The sequence below is a fragment of the Triticum aestivum genome, chromosome 4D, assembly GCF_018294505.1.
Source record: "Triticum aestivum cultivar Chinese Spring chromosome 4D, IWGSC CS RefSeq v2.1, whole genome shotgun sequence".
In the NCBI taxonomy this organism is placed as follows: Eukaryota; Viridiplantae; Streptophyta; class Magnoliopsida; order Poales; family Poaceae; genus Triticum; species Triticum aestivum.
The window spans coordinates 349,452,607-349,471,432 of NC_057805.1; the positions used below are offsets into that span (position 1 = coordinate 349,452,607).

Below are 18,826 nucleotides of genomic sequence, written 5' to 3' on the forward strand. Positions count from 1 at the left end.
AGTATTTAAGTCTCATGTCAAAACTAGACTATTGCTTTGAATCATATAAAAGTCTAAATGTCCATGCTATAAAGAAAAGAATATTTGTTGACATGTTAGGCAGCATCCACATCAAAAATTCTGTTTTTATCATTTACCTACTTGAGGACGAGCAGGAATTAAGCTTGGGGATGCTGATACGTCTCCAACGTATCTATAATTTTTTATTGTTCCATGCTATTTTATTATCATTCTTGGATGTTTTATAATCATTTTATAGTCATTTTATATCATTTTTGGTACTAACCTATTGACATAGTGCCAAGTGCCAGTTGTTGTTTTCTGCATTTTTTTACATCGCAGGAAATCAATACCAAATGGAGTCCACATGCAGCGAAACTTTTTGTGGATTTTTTTGGACCAGAAGACATCCAGTGGACCAGAGAAGCGCCTGGGGGTGCTCCGAGGGGAGCACAACCCACCAGGGCACGCCTGAAGGCCCAGGCGCGCCCTTGTGGGTTGTGCCCACCTCGGGTGCCTCCCGAACCGACTCTTTGCTCTATAAATACCCCAATATTCCAGAAACCCTACGGGAGTCGACGAAAATCAATTCCAGCCACCGCAGAGTCCAGAACCACCAGATCAAATCTAGACACCATCACAAAGGGGTTCATCATGCCCATTGGTGCCTCTCTGATGATGCGTGAGTAGTCTTTTGTAGACCTTCGGGTCCGTAGTTAGTACCTAGATGGCTTCCTTCTCTCTCTCGTTTGATTCTCAAACAATGGTCTCTTGGAGATCCATATGATGTAACTCTTTTTGCGGTGTGTTTGCTGGGATCGGATGAACTTTGAGCTTATGATCAGATCTATTTTTTTATCCATGAAAGTTATTTGAGTCTTCTTTGATCTCTTATATGCATGATTTCTTATAGCCTCGTATTTCTTCTCTGATATTTGGGTTTTTTGGCCAACTCGATATATTTATCTTGCAATGGGAAGAGGTGCTTTGTGATGGGTTCGATCTTATGGTGCTTGATCCCAGTGACAGAAGGGGAACCGACACATATGTATCATTGCCATTAAGGATAACAAGATGGGGTCTATTTCTACCTAAATAGATCTTGTCTACGTCATGTCATCGTTCTTATTGCATTACTTCGTTCTCCGTGAACTTAATACACTAGATGCATGCTGGATAGCGGTTGATGTGTGGAGTAATAGTAGTAGATGCAGGCAGGAGTCGGTCTACTAATCTTGGATGTGATGCCTATATAATGATCATTGCCTGGATATCGTCATGATTATTTGAAGTTCTATCAATTACCCAACAGTAATTTGTTTACCCATCGTTTGCTATTTTCCTCGAGAGAAGCCACTAGTGAAATCTACGGCCCCCGGGTCTCTTCTTTAATATATTTGCCTTTGCAATCTATTTTTTTGCTTTTATATTCAGATCTATTAAACCAAAAATACAAAAATACCTTGCTGCACTTTATTTTATTTGGCGTTCGATCTATCAAATTATTACAACTTTCTCACGTCGGTTTGCCAATTTCTGGTGCCGTTACCCGAAAGGGATTGACAACCCCTTTAACACATCGAGTTGCGAGTATTTGTTATCTGTGTGCAGGTGATGTTTACGTAGTGTTGCTTGGTTCTCCTACTAGTTTGGTAACCTTGGTCTCATCACTGAGGGAAATACCTACCGTCGTTGTGTTGCATCATCCCTTCCTCTTTGGGGAAATACTGACGTAGTCTAGCAGACATCAAAGACCTGACACATTGAATGCAAGTATCACATTGTCCGACAATATGTTGAGAAGGGCTATGTGAAGATTCTCGAGATTCACACGGAGTTGAATGTGTCAGACCCGATGACGAAGGCTCTACCACGAGCAAAGCATGAGCAATACTGGACAACCATAGGTATTAAAGGGACTATGTAAACTAGATTATTGACTCTAGTGCAAGTGGCAGACTATTGAAAATATGCCCTAGGGGCAATAATATTTGTATTATTATATTTCCATATTCATAGTTAAAGAGTTTATATTTTATGCTATAACTGCTATGATCCTGGAATATGCGATTGAGTGAAAAACTCATATGCACGTGTGGAATGATAAACGGTTAAATAAAAGGTTCCTAATCTTGCCTCTAGGACTAGCTCAAGTGTTTTTGGTGATCATGTTTTTCGAATCTTAGGATATCGAGTTTAATGATAGCCCTAAAACAACATTGAGATTATGTCGTTGGAAGAATGATCATATTGAATCGACCCAAACATGTTTGTTGTGAATTGAATTAATATCGTATGTATTCAATTGTAATAGCACGGAGTATTAACATGTGATCTTGCTCCTTAGACTATGAGAGTATCATGGTCACTTATTACCGTACAATGGGTTTTGGGGTTGCTCAAACGTCACCTGTAACACGGTGATCATAATGACAACTTATAGGTTCATCGGAAAGTTTGACAAGTGACCGAATAGCTCAAGAGTGGGATTTGCTCCTCCGAAGATGGAGAGATATTCTTAGGGCCCCCTCGATGTGACAACATCAATCCTAGTCTGGCCAGACACAAGTGACTTCGTCACGGGGATGACGGAACACAGTAACGAGAAAGACGAACAAAACCGATAACGAGGATTTTGCTATAATGAGCATAGTGATGACTCAGTAGGATACCGATGCATCCCGGGTTTTGTGAAGTGTCGCGAAGCAAAGGGAACATCACATGATAACAAACGTTCACCCGAATATCATTCATGTACTCATGGGGATCAATATGGACATCGACGATCACGCTATCGGTCATTGTACAAACGGTTTCATTCATGTCTATGAGTTACCAAACCTACGGGGTCACAATCTTAAGGCAATCATGATCCGTTGAGTGTTAGTAGAACGGAGTGATGAGTATATATTTGTGAAATTGTTCCATTAACATTCGGAATAGTTCTGAGAGGATCGGGAAGCGTTTCGGGGTCACCAGAAGGGTTTCGGTGAATATCGGGTAATATTGGGTATTACCGATATATTTTTAGTAGGTTGAGGCACGGATATTACCACATCTGCTCGAGGTGAAGATACCATGAACAAGCCCCTCAAAGTATTATCTTCCATAGTAACAAGTGAAGATAAAATTCAACATGTATTATAAATGTTTCCTTCAAAATCCACTTACCAAGAGCGCTTCACTCCATGGAAAATACACCAGAAAAGAGTCTTGATGACCCGTAAGTATAGGGGATCAATCATATTCATTTCAATATGTAAGAGTGTCGAACCCAACGAGGAGCGGAAGGAATTGATAAGTAGTTTCCAGCAAGATATTCTCTGCAAGTGTTGTAAGATAGTAGTAATAGATAATTTGATAGCAAGATAATTGGTAACGAGTAGCAAAAGTAACACGGTGCAGAAAGGTGGCCCAATCCTTAATATTTCTAAGGACAAGCCGGAAGTACTTCTTATAGTGATCAAGCGTTCCCGTGGACACATGTGACTTCATCTAGTTGCATGCATCATGTTACATTGACACACGTTCATTATTTTCATAAATGTTTATGTGGGTGGACCGATACTATGGTGTTGTTCTTACTTGAAAAACCAACCTAGTTATGATTACCCACTCTCTTAAGCATCCACAAATACAAGAGAATTTTAGATAAATCTATCCATAACATTAAACAAAAGGATCCAAATCATCCCCTTATAGAATAGCTAATAAACTGGGATTTAGACTTCTGTCACTCCCGCAACCCATCATCTACTCACTAATCCTGAAATGCCTTCCCCTCGGACCAAACATTGTGAAGTGTCATGTAGTCGGCGTTCACATGACACCACTAGAGGAAGAACAGCATAACACATCATCAAAACATTGAACAAATACCAACTTCACATGATTACTTATAACAAGACTTCTCCCATGCCCTCAAGAACGAACAGAACTACTCACATAGCATGTTTATGTTCATGGTCAGAGGAGATAAATATGTAAATAACAATCTGGGCATATGATATTCCACCAAATAAACCAACTAAGCATCAACTACAAGATGTAATCAACACTACTAGCACCCCCGGGTACCAATCTGAGGTTTGAACAAAGATTGAAAACCCTCGTTGGTTTCAACACTCTTACTTATCAAAAGGACTGCGATTGGTCCCCTATACTTGTGGGTCCCCAATCATAGTCCTTTTGATAAGTAAGAGTGCCAAACCCAACGAGGAGCAGAAGGAAATGACAAGCGGTTTTCAGCAAGATATTCTCTGCAAGCACTGAAATTATCGGCAATAGATAGTTTGATAGAAAGGTCATTTGTAACGAGCAACAAGTGCCAATTGTAACAAAGGTGTAGTAAGTTAGCCCAATCCTTTTTTTTAGCAAAGGACAGGCCGGAACGGTCTCTTATAGTAAGCAAAGCATTCTCGAGGACACATGGGTATTTCATCTAGTCACTTTCATCATGTTAATTTGACTCGCGTTCGCTACTTTGATAATTTGATATGTGGGTGGACCAGTGCTTGGGTGTTGTTCTTACTTGAACAAGCCTCCCACTTATGATTACCCCCTCTCGTAAGCATCTGCAACTACGAAAGAAGAATTAAGATAACTCTAACCATAATATGAAACATATGGATCCAAATCAGCCCCTTACGGAATAATGCATAAACTAGGGTTAATCTTCTGTCACTGTAGCAACCCATCATCTACTTATTACTCCACAATGCCTTCCCTTGGGCCCAAGTATGGTGAACTATCATGTAGTCGACGTTCACATGACACCACTAAAGGAAGCAACAACATACATATCATCAAAATATTGAACGAATACCAAATTCACATGATTACTTATGACAAGACTTCTCCCATGTCCTCGAGAACAAAAGTAACTACTCACAAATCATATTCATGTTCAAGATCAGAGGGGTATTGAATATCATCAAGGATCTGAAATATAATCTTCCACCAAATAAACAAACTAGCATCAACTACAAGATGTAATCAACACTACTAGCAACCCACATGTACCAATCCGAGGTTCTGAGACAAAGATTGGATACAAGAGATGAACAAGGGTTTGAGATGAGATGGTTCTGGTGAAGATGTTGTTGAAGATAGGTCCTCCCAAGATGAGAGGGTTGTTGGTGATGTCGATGGCTTCGATTTCCCCCTCCCGGAGGGAAGTGTCCCCAGCGGAATCGCTCCACCGGAGAGCAAAGTGCTCCTGTCCAGGTTCCGCCTCGAGACGGCGGCGCTTTGTCCCAAAATTCCTCTCTTGATTTTTTTTCTAGGTCAAAACCATTCATATGAAAGAAGATGGGGTCGGAGGCCTGCTAGGGGCCCCACAAGGCACCAGGGTGTGCCCAAGGGGGTGGTCGTGCCCTACTGCCTTGTGGGCAGCTGGTGGGTCCCCTCTGGTACTTCTTTGCCCCACTAATTTTCATATATTCCATAAAAATTCTCCGTGAAATTTTAGCTCATTTGGAGTTTTGCAGAATAAGTATCTTTGATATAGATTTTTCAGGTCTAGAATTCCAGCTACCGGCAATCTCCCTCTTCATGTAAAATTTGCAAATTAAGAGAGAAAAGGCATTAGAATTGCATAACAAAGTGTTATAATGATAAAAACATTACAAATAATAGTAGGAAAACATGATGCAAAATGGACGTATCAGTGTACCTTGCATGTTAAGAGAGAAGAGACATTAGAATTGCGTCATAAAGTGAAATATAGCTCTAAAAAATTATAAATAACAGTAGGAAAACATGATGCAAAATGGACGTATCAGCGACCACCTCGTGCTTCTGCTCCGATGACAGGCTCTCCCACATCGCCTTGGAGCTTGCGGTCATGATGGATGCGGTGCAAAGGAGGAGGATGTGGAGCGGAAGTGTTGTGATGTGGAGTTAAGCAGGGTGTGGTTGCCTTCAAATAGCGGATTCTAGTGAGACCAAGCGTCCGGGTGCATCAATGCACGGTGGTGGAGTTAGTTCCTTGGCCCGCGAGCCTGCTTAATGGCAGCATACGGATAGACGGGCATTGAACGGGCGTGGTAGATATCCATCCCATCCAGTACAACAAACGCCGCTCCAGCATTGAACAGACATGGACACCGGGGACGCGGCACGGGCTGCTCTGTCGACCGGTGCGCCGCTCCAATGCCGGCCCAGACACCCACAAAGCCCCCCACTTTGTCTCTCGTTTACGGGAAAAACTGCATCCGAACCGACCTGCAGACCGATACAGGACCATGTTGGATGGCAGAACATGTTCGGGTCATGCGGTCCGGACATTTGTGGACCGTTTGAGGGTCGGCATTGGAGATTTCCTAAGGCCGAGCATCCATGAAAATCATGGGGGGTCATTGTCATTCATGCAGATTCATTTCTACTCAGACCATTTCCTTGCGATAAATTGTCCTTGCTAGGAGCATCTTTTTGGTGATAAATTTTGCGGTAACTCTGGAGAGTTTTCCAAGCTTGTTTGGAAGCTCCGCTCCGGACGGTTACCTATCAGGGACCTCGAAACGTTCACAAAAAACCTAACCCTAAATTTTTTTGTTCAAAACGCTAGAACTCTATGAACATTATATTGGAGAAGTGGGGTATGATGCAAAAATGTGAGTATACCTTACCGCAAAATCAGATAGAGATATGCTACGGGGTTTGTGCGAACCCTTATTTGCTGTCGCACAGCTATTGCAGTGACGATGGGGTTGATTATTGATGACGGAGGGGATTTTGGCGACGTAGGTCACTAGAATAATGAGGCAATCGTCTGATAACGCGAAGGAGCGACGGGTTGGAGGCTCCGTGTCGTTTTGGGGGAATTCCTCAAAATGGTTCAAGGTCGTCTCTCTCTCTCTCACACACACACACACACACACACACACACACACGCACGAGTTCTTCCATTAGTACTCGCAGAATAATATTCTTTTAACATCATTGAACTGCCCCTTCTTTTGTAACCCGAACTGCATCTGACAAAACATTCAAATTTTCGTGGTTTTGCCGGAATTTTTTCTGAACGAGGCGCGTAATATACCGCTAAAAAACTATGGACAAGATGATCACTTCTCATGTTGAACATTTTCACAGAATTCTCACTGTTTAAGAGTGGTTTTGAAAAACATTTTTTTCGTATTAAAAACGTGAATTGTATTATGACCTATTTTTCAAACAGTTATACGAATCCGCTCCTTTGTCGTGTATTAAATTGTCCAAAATCCCACATGCATGGTTTAATAGTAGTTTGTCAGAACGGCGCAAATGGGATGGTCTCGGGCTCTTTGGGATCGGGAGAAGGAGGAGCTCCAAGATGGGTTGTCTTTGCCACTGTTACGGCTGCCAGCGCATTTCTTTGCTGACTTGGTAGTAAAGTTAGCATTTGTTGCGCAGAATTGAGGATCACACCCATGAAGCATGTTAGTAGGGTGAGCTCATCAGAACAACACTACTGCAGGATGCTGCTAATGCGACACTACGATCAGAGACCCTTCGACGAAACTATGTGCGATGCAATAATAACAAACGGTGGTGTAAAAAATCGTCAAAAAAGGTGCAAAACGTTTGCGATGGAGGATGCATAAAAAACAGTTCAGATTTTATTTGCGTGTGCTATGCAGGGCATATGGTTCAGTTCAATTAACCGTTTGCGATGAGGAGGGACAAAAGAAACGGGCAGCTAGATGAAGGTGTGTGCGATGTACAACATACAGTTCACTAGGATGAACTGTTTGTGATTAGGCAACACAAAAGAAACGGTCAGCCAGATCAAGGTGTGTGCGATGTACATCATACAGTTCACTCGGATGAACTTTTTGTGATTAGGCAACACAAAAGAAACGGTCAGCTAGATCAAGGTGTGTGCGATATACGACATGCGGTTCACTCAGATGAACTGCTTGCATTGAGACAAGAGAACAGAAATGGTTCAATATAACAAATACCGTAAATATTGCAAGGTTCAAATTCAAAGATTATAATGCCCAAATTCAAACATTGCAAACATCGTCATTTCTGAAAAGGGATCAGCCGCTGTCAAGTCATGTATGGGTTTGACACAATGACTTCCAATTGCTTTGCCATATGCTCTTCCAATACGAAGTTTAGCTTTTTTTGGAGCCTCTTCCATTCTGCAGTACCTGCCGGCTCTGATCAACATACCATTCGTCATTCCTAATTAAATGCGTGTTCAACCTCAGTACCCTCAGCACCTTTGCTTGGCAAGAAAGAACCTGGCGAGTGTAATCTCCGGTAAGGTCCCTCGGTAGGAGTTCAAAGTAATATTTGAGAGATGCAGATCCAGGCATTCGATGTGATTGTCATTATAAACATTATCCACCTCCGGGCCTATTATTATCTTCAAAAGAAGAGAACGTGTTAGTGCCTACATGCAGTTTTGAACACTGCTACACGCCCATTTGGTTTGCAGGATTTGTAAAATGCACCAACGAGCCATCTTCGATCTGACATGATTAACATGGGCATTTGATTACAATCTAGAAACATGTAGCCTTCTTCACAAGAGGTTGGATTGGATGAAAAATTCCCTAAGAAAACTAGTACAGATGAATCCAAAGGAGAAATGCTTATGGACAATTGTAACCATATGAATCAAGCAACCAATATGGCGTGGGGGTGTATGTCCTAAAATCCTCCAAAATTCCTTCAGAAATCGTAGTACATTGTCATTGTAAACTTGGGAAAAGGTGCAAAAAATTGAACTTCCTTATGGTTAACATTTAACAGGAAAGGAACATCACCTCGATATGCAGCTTCTTCAGGCACGAAAAGCATCTCAGGCAACTGACAACTTGGTCCAGGTTGGGGCCGACAGATTCTAGTGCCAAGACCTTCACTGTGCCCAGAATCTGGGTGAAGCTTTGCTGGATGACAGACGAACATACATCTTCAAAACTAGAAATAACATTGATACCAAGAAGGAGAGGTATAAGGCGACTGTTGTACCTGAAAGTTGTAGTATTTGACAGACGAGTAGCCCACCACTGTCAATTTCGGCGCAGAAATGACATTGATTCTTGTTGGACCTTGTTGATCAACTACTAGTAATCTCTCAAGTGAAGGTGTGTCCTCAATGATCATATTGTGGTCCACCTTTTGTTATCTCTCGTTACAGCACCAGCAACGCACATAAGTTTGGAGAGTCCTGGAGGTGATGTGCAAGGTACTCGACCAATTCATCGCCTGAAGATGAAGGAACTCGAGTGCGGTATAGCCGCGGAGCAGGCGTTCCATGTCATCCTTTGGGATGCAGACGGCGATGAGCTCGAGGTGCTTCAGTCGTGGTAGAAAAAGAGCGGGTGTCTCATTAAGGGGGGTGGCAGTTCATGAACTTGGCGAGGCGCGGCGTGGGCGCGAAGCGGAGCGCGGACGTTGGCAGCAAGCGCATATGCCCATCATTAAAACTGAGCTTCTAGACCTGATCTATGGCGGGGGATCGGAACCACTCATCAAGCTTGGCTTGGTCCTTGCCATTGGAACGAAACTTGCCCGTGATAAGGCCTTTGATTGGGCCATGGTGACTGTCGAGGATCTGGGAGAACGCATCCAAGCTTTGGCGATAGCCATGGCAGAGCTCATGGGCGTCGAGGAGGTCGACAGGGGCGAGGAGCCATAGGGGGCTCCACCGCCGGGAAAGGGCGGCTGTCCTCGCCCGGTATTTGATTGGGAGGAGGGATATGATGACTATCAACATATCATCGGGGAGGTTGTGGATGAAGTCTAGGCCTGCTGGAGTCGCTTGTGGTTCTTTCTCGACCCGCCTCCGCTTGTTGGCAGCCTCGTTCTGCACCTCATCGGCGGCGACGGAAACCTATGTCTCTATAATCACGCCGTGCTCCGGTGCTTCAGCAACCCCGGCGTCGCCACTCCCTCCGATGGGGCACTTCGGCGGCATCCTCATACACTGACGGCTTTGAGGACTTAGAGCGGCATCGAGGATGCAGGCGGAGAGAGAGGATTGTGTGTGTGGAGAGGATGGGGGGTGCGGCCGCTCGGCGGCGCCATTAATATAGACCAGTGGGAGCGAGGCGGGCGGCGGTCCAAGGCTGTCTCGCTTCCCGGTGAGAACGACTGCTTAATCTCTATGAATGAAATCTATGCTTAATTACTGAATTTTAGTTGCAAAAAATAGATAGTGCTATTGATTTTTAGCTGCATATTTTGACAAATCGTAGTGTCTCTTGGCTTAGCGCCGAAGTCTGGCATTAATTTGCATACCGTAATCTGAACCGTTTGCGTTGAAGAGATGCATAGATCCTGCGTTGAACAGCTTGCATGCTTCCCGGTGAGCCTGCGCACCGGACTGCGCTGGCACGCCTCCCGTTCAGTCAAGCAGCTGTCCACACGGCACCTCCTATAGCCATTAAAACCAAGACACGTGGGGTCACGTGAATGGTTAACAGAACAAACACGGTTTGAATTATACAAACGTTTGAGATATTAAAGTGGTAGCTATTTTTTTCAAAATGCCTTTGTTGGTTATTAATCGAGTGCGCCTTCTCTCAAAATGGGCACGAAAAATACCACAACATGTCGGGTGCCATTCCATGATAGCATGCCAAGTTTCATGAATTTCAGACGAGTTGTGGATTTACTAGAATTAAAAAACCAGGTATCTCAATGTTTTGCCGGCAATCAACAGTGCCCAGGTGTTTGAAATTCTTTCCCATTTCTTGCATGGGACCTAAGCATGCACCCAAGGACAGAGTGATTTTTCAACCAATTTATATGCACTTGAGCATGAGCATGTATTTCAAATTTGAATTATGCACATAAAATGCCTAGAAAACCCAGTTAATGTACAAAAATGTCCAAATGAACCCCAAAAAATTCCAAAACTTAACACAACACTCCTGTTGTTCTATGTTGGCACTAGAAATTTTTTGAAACCAATAAGAGGCAATGGATATCGTTTCGTCCCCAAAGGTGGCACGTTCCATATCGAAACCATCAGGCTTGTTGTGTGAAGCTCTGGTTTGTGGGAAGCTTATACCCAAACCTGCCCCAAATGGGACAATTTTTTTACCACGGCATGTCGGGTGCCATTCCATGATAGCATGCCAAGCTTCATGAATTTCAGACGAGTTTTGGATTTAATAGAATTTAAAAGATAGGTATCTCAACGTTTTGCCGGCAATCAACAGTCCCCTGGTGTTTGAAATTCATTCCCATTTCTTGCATGGGACCTAAGCATGCACCCAAGGACACATAATTGATTTTTCAACCAATTTATATGCACTGGAGCATGTGCATGTATTTAAAATTTGAATTATGCACATAAAATGCCTAGAAAACCCAGTTAATGTATAAAAATGTCCAAACAAACCCCGAAAAATTCCAAAACTTAACACAACACTCATGTTGTTCTATGTTGGCACTAGAATTTTTTGAAAGCAATAAGAGGCAACGGATATCGCTTCGTCCCGAAAGGTGGCACGTTCCGTACCGAAACCATCAGGCTTGTTGTGAGAAGCTCTGGTTTGTGATAAGCTTATACCCAAACCTGCCCCAAATGGGACAATTTTTTTACCACGGCATGTTGATGCCGCTCCACGATAGCATGCCAAGTTTCATGAATTTCAGACGAGTTTTGGATTTACTAGAATTTAAAAATCAGGCATCTCAACGTTTTGCCGGCAATCAACAGTGCCCTGGTGTTTGAATTTCATTCCCGTCACTTGCATGGGACCTAGAAATTCACCCAAGGACACACATGTGATTTTTCAACCAACTTTGGTGCACTGGAGCATGTGCTTGTAGTTCAAATTTGAATTATGCATATTAAATGCCCAGAAACCCAATTAATGTATAAAAAGGCCAAACGAACCCCAAAAATTCCAAAATTAAACACAACACTCCTGTTGTTCTATGTTGACACTAGAAAAAATTTGAAAGCAATAAGAGGCAATGGATATCGTTCCGTCCCCAAAGGTGGCACGTTCCCTACCGAAACCATCACGCTTGTTGTGAGAAGCTCGGGTTTGTGAGAAGCTTATACCCAAACCTGCCCCAAATGGGACAAATTTTTTACCACCGCATGTTGATGCCGCTCCATGATAGCATGCCAAGTTTCATGAATTTCACACGAGTTTTGGATTTACTAGAATTTGAAAACCAGGCATCTCAACGTTTTGCCGACAATCAACAGTGCCCTGGTGTTTTAATTTCATTCCCATTTCTTGCATGGGACCTAGAAATTCACCCAAGGACACATATGTGATTTTTCAACCAACTTTGGTGCACTTGAGCATGTGCTTGTAGTTCAAATTTGAATTTTGCACATTAAATGCCTAGAAAACCCAATTAATGTATAAAAACGCCAAACGAACCCCGAAAAATTCCAAGAGTAAACACAACACTCCTGTTGTTCTATGTTGACACTAGAAAATTTTTGAAAGCAATAAGAGGCAACGGATACCGTTCCGTCCCCAGATGTGGTACGTTCCCTATCGAAATCATCATGCTTTTTGTGAGAAGCTCTGGTTTGTGAGAAGCTTATACCCAAACCTGCCCCAAATGGGACAAAATTTTCACCACGGCATGTTGATGCCGCTCCATGATAGCATGCCAGGTTTCATGAATTTCAGACGAGTTTTTGATTTACTAGAATTTAAAATCCAGGCATCTCAACGTTCTTGCCGGCAGTTAACAGTGCCCTGGTGTTTGAATTTCATTCCCATTTCTTGCATGGGACCTAGAAATTCGCCCAAGGACACACATGTGATTTTTCAACCAACTTTGGTGCACGGGGGCATGTGCTTGTAGTTCAAATTTGAATTATGCACATTAAATGCCCAGAAACCCAATTAATGTATAAAAAAGGCCAAACGAACCCCAAAAAATCCAAAATTAAACACAACACTCATGTTGTTCTATGTTGACACTAATTTTTTGTTGAAAGCAATAAAAGGCAACGGATATCGTTTCGTCACCAAAGGTGGCACGTTCCCTACCGAAACCAGTTAGAAGCTCTGGTTTGTGAGAAGCTTATACCCAAACCTGCCCCAAATGGGGCAAAAAATTTGCCGCTCCATGATTACCTCTCAAACTACATGATTGGCGGCCGGCCATCACAAGGGTTTGGACTAGAGTCCTGCATGCCTTCTGCATCCAGGAGAGCACAGTAGGGCCATTCCGCTGTTGGAAATATGCCCTAGAGGCAATAATAAAATGGTTATTATTATATTTCCTTGTTCATGATAATTGTCTATTGTTCATGCTATAATTGTATTAACCGAAAACCGTAATACATGTGTGAATACATAGACCACAACATGTCCCTAGTGAGCCTCTAGTTGACTAGCTCGTTGATCAATAGATGGTTGTGGTTTCCTGACCATGGACATTGGATGTCGTTGATAACGGGATCACATCATTAGGAGAATGATGTGATGGACAAGACCCAATCCTAAGCATAGCACAAGATCGTGTATTTCGTTTTGCTAGAGCTTTTCTAATGTCAAGTATCGTTTCCTTAGACCATGATATTGTGCAACTCCCGGACACCGTAGGAATGCTATGGGTGTACCAAACGTCACAACGTAACTGGGTGGCTATAAAGGTGCACTACAGGTATCTCCAAAAGTGTCTGTTGGGTTGGCACGAATCAAGACTGGGATTTGTCACTCCGTATTTCGGAGAGGTATCTCTGGGCCCAGTCGGTAATGCATCATCATAATGAGCTCAATGTGACTAAAGAGTTAGCCACGGGATCATGCGTTACGGAACGAGTAAAGAGACTTGCCGGTAACGAGATTGAACGAAGTATGGGGATACCGACGATCGAATCTCGGGCAAGTAACATACCGATAGACAAAGGGAATTGTATATGGGATTGATTGAATCCCCGACATCGTGGTTCATCCGATGAGATCATCGTGGAACATGTGGGAGCCAATATGGGTATCCAGATCTGCTATTGGTTATTGGCCAGAGAGGTGTCTCGGTCATGTCTGCATGGTTCCCGAACCCGTAGGGTCTACACACTTAAGGTTCGGTGACGCTAGAGTTGTTATGGGAAATAGTATGTGGTTACCGAAGGTAGCTCGGAGTCCCGGATGAGATCACGGACGTAACGAGGAGTTTCGGAATTGTCCGGAGGTGAAGATCGGTATATTGGACGAAGGGTATTGGAGTCTGGAATTGTTCCGGGGGTACCGTGTGACGACCAGCATGTTCGAAAGGGGTTTCGGAGGCCCCAGCAAGCGTTGGGGGGCCTTATGGGCCAAGGGGAGGGGAAAACCAGCCCACTAAGGGGTTGTGTGCCCCTCCCACCCCCTCTCACGTAACCAGGAGAGGTGGGGGAACCTCCCCTAGGGCAGTCGCCCCTCCTGGCTTGGGGGGCAAGTCTCCTAGGGGTGGGGCGCTCAAAACCCATCTAGGGTTTCCCCTTGGCCGCCGCCCCCTTTAGATGGGATCTAAAGGGGCCGGCCCCCTCTCCCCTTCCCCCTATATATAGCGAGGGAGAGAGAGGGCAGCCGCACCCAAAACCCTTCCCCTGGCGCAGCCCTCCCTCCTCCTACACCTCCTCCTCCTCCGTAGTGCTTAGCGAAGCTCTGCCGGAGAACCACGAGCTCCATCGCCACCACGCCGTCGTGCTACTGGAGTTCTCCCTCAACTTCTCCTCTCCCCTTGCTGGATCAAGAAGGAGGAGACGTCCCTGGGCTGTACGTGTGTTGAACGCGGAGGCGTCGTCCGTTCGGCGCTAGATCGGATCTTCCGCGATTTGAATCGCCGCGAGGACGACTCCATCAACCGCGTTCTTGTAACGCTTCCGCTTAGCGATCTTCAAGGGTATGAAGATGCACTCCCTCTCTCTTTCTCGTTGCTAGCATCTCCTAGATTGACCTTGGTGACACGTAGGAAAATTTTGAATTATTACTACGTTCCCCAACAGTGGCTTCACCTTGTTCAGCAACCAGAATGTCTGTCGGCTCTTTCTTTACCATCTGTAATAGTACAAGTATAGAACCCTGGTTCATCATTCTTTATTTGGTGCTTATGTAGTTCTTAAACATATGTACCTGTGAATCGAATAATGCATTGGTTGTTTGAACCTGATGAATATGAATAAAGCTATAGCCTACTTTCATGTTTAAATTAGGTACAATTTTAAATAGCAGCAATTAAATTAGGGCGAAATTACGGTGTGCAGTTCATTACGGCACACACGGTTGGTAAAACACAAACATTTGCGATATACACCATAATCCGAGATGGTTCATGGAGAGCAAACGTGTGCAAGCATGCACACAGTTGCCGTTTGCAAAGCGTGTGTGATGTCAGACACTATCACATACAGTGCGGGAAAACTAAATGTGTGTGATTGTCTACCTATCATACACGGTTTATAATCATGAACTGTTTGTGATGTGCGAGGCATCGTAAAACTCCCGTGCCTGGAATCTGCCTGGAAAGCTCCCGTGCCTGGAATCTGCCTGGTTTTAGGTAAAACCACAAAACTCCGACTGCGATGGCAATGCGAGCACAAACGAGTAGCAAGGATGAAGCGTTTGGGATATTCGAGATATCGAAAACGGTTATATAGGGACAACTGTATGCATCAAGGCTCCCTATTCCCGACGGTTTCTGGGTCGTGTGGGAAAGACCCCCCTAACACCGTCACTCACTAGGCGACGGTTCCAAATGCCGTCGTGGAAAGGTGTTAAAAACCGTTTGTATAGCACCGACACGTACTAGTGCAAGGATAAGTGATCATAGGAGGGTGAACATTTGGATCTCTGGTTTTCTTCACCCTCCATGTGCACATCCAAACACAAAGCATAATGTTGGGCCTAGATGCACACAGATAGAACGGAAAGCCGATGGAGCAATATACCTTTTGTTCGAATGGTTTACCATTATCTTGGGAGTCGAGGTGTCCATGTGCTGGCATTGGAGTCTTGATGTCTTCCCAATTTTCCATGAAACATTTCTTCACGCGGCTTTGAGGTATTTTTCCTGAGAGATAAAGATGTCATTCCGTTCTTAACGAACTTGGAATCAAAATATTCTTAGTTCCCCCGTCATGGACATTTGATATTTTCAGCTATTAATTTGCAAATTATTCGTTGTAACGAGAGTTGGTACTGTGAAGGATAATATCATCCACATATATTTAACACGTGAATAGATCACCATTATAAGATTTGGTGAAGAGAGTGGAATCAGTGGCTCCTAGTTTGAAGCCCTTCTTTTCAAAAAAACTTCTTGAGTGTATCATACCAAGCTCAAGGAGCTTACTTGAGCCCATAAAGGACTTTGTGGAGCCTATACACTCTGTCAGGATGCTTGTTTGACACATAGTTCTTCCTCGATATTACCATTGATGAATGCCTTTTCACATGCAATTGATATAGACCTATATTATGATGATTAACATGGTGCAAAATTTGACACGATTTAAAAGCACATGACTACTTTTGCATGCCCAGAAGTGATCGAAGAGCGTGGGGAAGTAAGACATATGTAACCAGTACATACGTTTCTACACTTTGCGGTACTTACATGTAGAATTATGCTCCCTCAAAAGAAGGTAGAACTATGCAAGAAGACAACTGATTGGTTCGAATGCATAAAAAGTACAAATTACATAACCAGATGACAAACTACCTTAGAAGATTGCGAAATGTATAAAATAATATGGTATTCATGGCTGAAAATAAGACTCGAACTTTAGGATACACTTTTTCTTGCACTGTTGAACCATTTGCAGTTCACATATGGTAACCTTTGCGTACATATTATGGAGGAGTCTCTGAAAGCTCCCCAACCATGCAGGGAGTGTACATAAATGATTCATATATGCCATTTGAATACGCTGTGCAGTAATCTTTTGGGTGTAGTTTTCCGAGGTATTGGACTTTTGAGCTATTCAAATGATAAGCCACTCCTGTAAATGACAACCCTAAGAAAATTACCTCTTTGTACGGGTGAAAACCCAAGAAATAAATGTGACTATACTGTTCTTCACAACCACCTTGGTTACTCATTACATTATCATCATCGGAGTTGCATTCAATATTTTCTTTTAGCGGCACCATCTTTTCTTCCACATCATCATTGTTATTGTCCTCTAAGATCCAAGGTCCATTAATCTCGTGTTGGTAGAAACGCGCCGCGGCCCACAAAGTAGATTCATCAAGCTCGATGGTATGCTTTAGTACCCAATCTATTGGACCGCTTGATTCACCGAGGTTCCAAACGCGAAGAAGGTTGTTGTACTTGTGAATTGTCGCAAAGTACACCCCTTTTTCCGACTTCCCAAGATAAGGACATGCATGTTTGCTTTCCTCAAAATCTATTGGTGTATTAAATACCCGGTATTTACCATCTAATAAAGATAACCTACAAAACACAAATTTATTCGCTAAAAATGTTAATAGTCTAAAATGTTGTAGGTGATATAAAAAATCCAGGAATGCACCATAACTAAAATGTTGATAGTCTAAAGTAAAAAAGATTATATAAATTAGTAAAAAAAACATATCAACGCTATAATGGAAGGAGTTTTGTAGTTATGCACTTCGATCTAGAATACATACCTTGCAACAAATGCACCACGACAATGGACGTAAAGCGCGCCTCGCCAATACACACTGTAACGCCATCTTGGGCCCCATTCCATCGGTTGTTGCATACTGGCCATCGTCTTGACAGCCTCTCCTTCCCGGACAAATGACCTCTCCCGCCACTCTCCAGTAGCCGATGAGAACACAGGCAGCGTCCATTGTGACGGTGGCCATTCCGTCAAACGATGCAAGTCATCGATGGACTGTCTTGGCAAAGGTTCTACAGCCGGCTCATCTTGGTCCTCATTCTCTGCGTCCTCCTCGACACCCGACATGTCATCCAGCAAAGACAGAAACTCAACGAGGTCGAACTTCTTGGGCTTGTCGGGCTCGCGGCGGAACAGGAGCACCTCGTAGCCATGCGACAGGGCGGGGTCGAAGACCAGATACGGGACGTAGTTGTTGGCGTCCATGCGCGGGAGACGCTCCCACCGCCTCGTGGCGGTGTTCACCACGCAGTACAGCCATGCGTTGCCGTAGAGCAGGAGGCCGTTGCAGTGATCCAGGATGGAGTTGTAACCCCGGCTATAGTCGGGGAGGAAGTCGAGGTCACCGTAGTCGGGCGCGCCCGCGGGGCGCGCCGACGGACGGGCGAAGAACCGTGGCCGCCAGTGCCCGATGTAGTTGAGGAAGACGCCGCGCACCGAGTGCGGCAGGGGGCGCGCGGGCGCGTCTTCCGGCGGAGCTGTCTCTGCTTGCTGCGGATCATCCATGGCTTCCGCGGCGGCCTAGCTAGCTTGGATCTTGGATTCTTGATGCAGAGCGGATCAGCGGAGGAGCAGGTCAACTGTACGCGGCGTGCTTGGGCGGGATGTCAGCTCAGGTTATAACGAAACTAGAAAGCTTATAGCCCGGCTGCTGTGCTGACGATGCCCAGAGACCCAATGCATGGGATCGGATCGTATCATCAGGCCATCCGGGAAACATGATAATTACTGGAGACTGATTAGTTGGCGTACCGATCGGTTCTCGTTCCTGGAATATTCAATTGGCTTGATCAGATCGCGCCCAAAAAGGAAGAAAGAAAGAAAGATCTCGATTCTTTACATGAGTTTTAATTATCTTATCAAGTTTTGTTTAATGCGTATGCAATTGAGACGTAAAAGAGAAAGGAAAACGCTTGCTTTAGACCGGCTGAAAACAGCGAGACGCAAGCCTCCTCCAGCGATCGACACGCGTCCCTGGTGGCCCCACGCGCCGCTCACCCATCTCCGTCTTATCCACGCAGAGAAGCC

At 44.1% G+C, this 18,826-nt stretch overlaps 1 protein-coding gene across 1 annotated transcript; it reads right to left on the reverse strand.

The window, feature by feature from the left end:
• Window positions 1–16,547: 16,547 nt before the first annotated feature.
• Window positions 16,548–18,631, reverse strand: LOC123100013 (uncharacterized). Its single transcript, XM_044522015.1, has 2 exons — window positions 17,565–18,631; window positions 16,548–17,367 (listed from the first exon to the last, which is right to left on the reverse strand). Exons 1-2 carry the CDS (start codon window positions 18,302–18,304, stop codon window positions 16,764–16,766), a joined length of 1,344 nt encoding a protein of 447 aa, XP_044377950.1. The 5' UTR covers window positions 18,305–18,631; the 3' UTR covers window positions 16,548–16,763.
• Window positions 18,632–18,826: the final 195 nt, after the last annotated feature.

Bases quoted from the DNA above. Each gene is read 5' to 3' on its own strand.
- LOC123100013 (XM_044522015.1), bottom strand. From the start codon at position 18,304: ATGGATGATCCGCAGCAAGCAGAGACAGCTCCGCCGGAAGACGCGCCC. The intron at 17,368-17,564 runs GTATGTATTCTA...TGTGTTTTGTAG, and splicing joins CGTGGTGCATTTGTTGCAAG to GTTATCTTTATTAGATGGTA.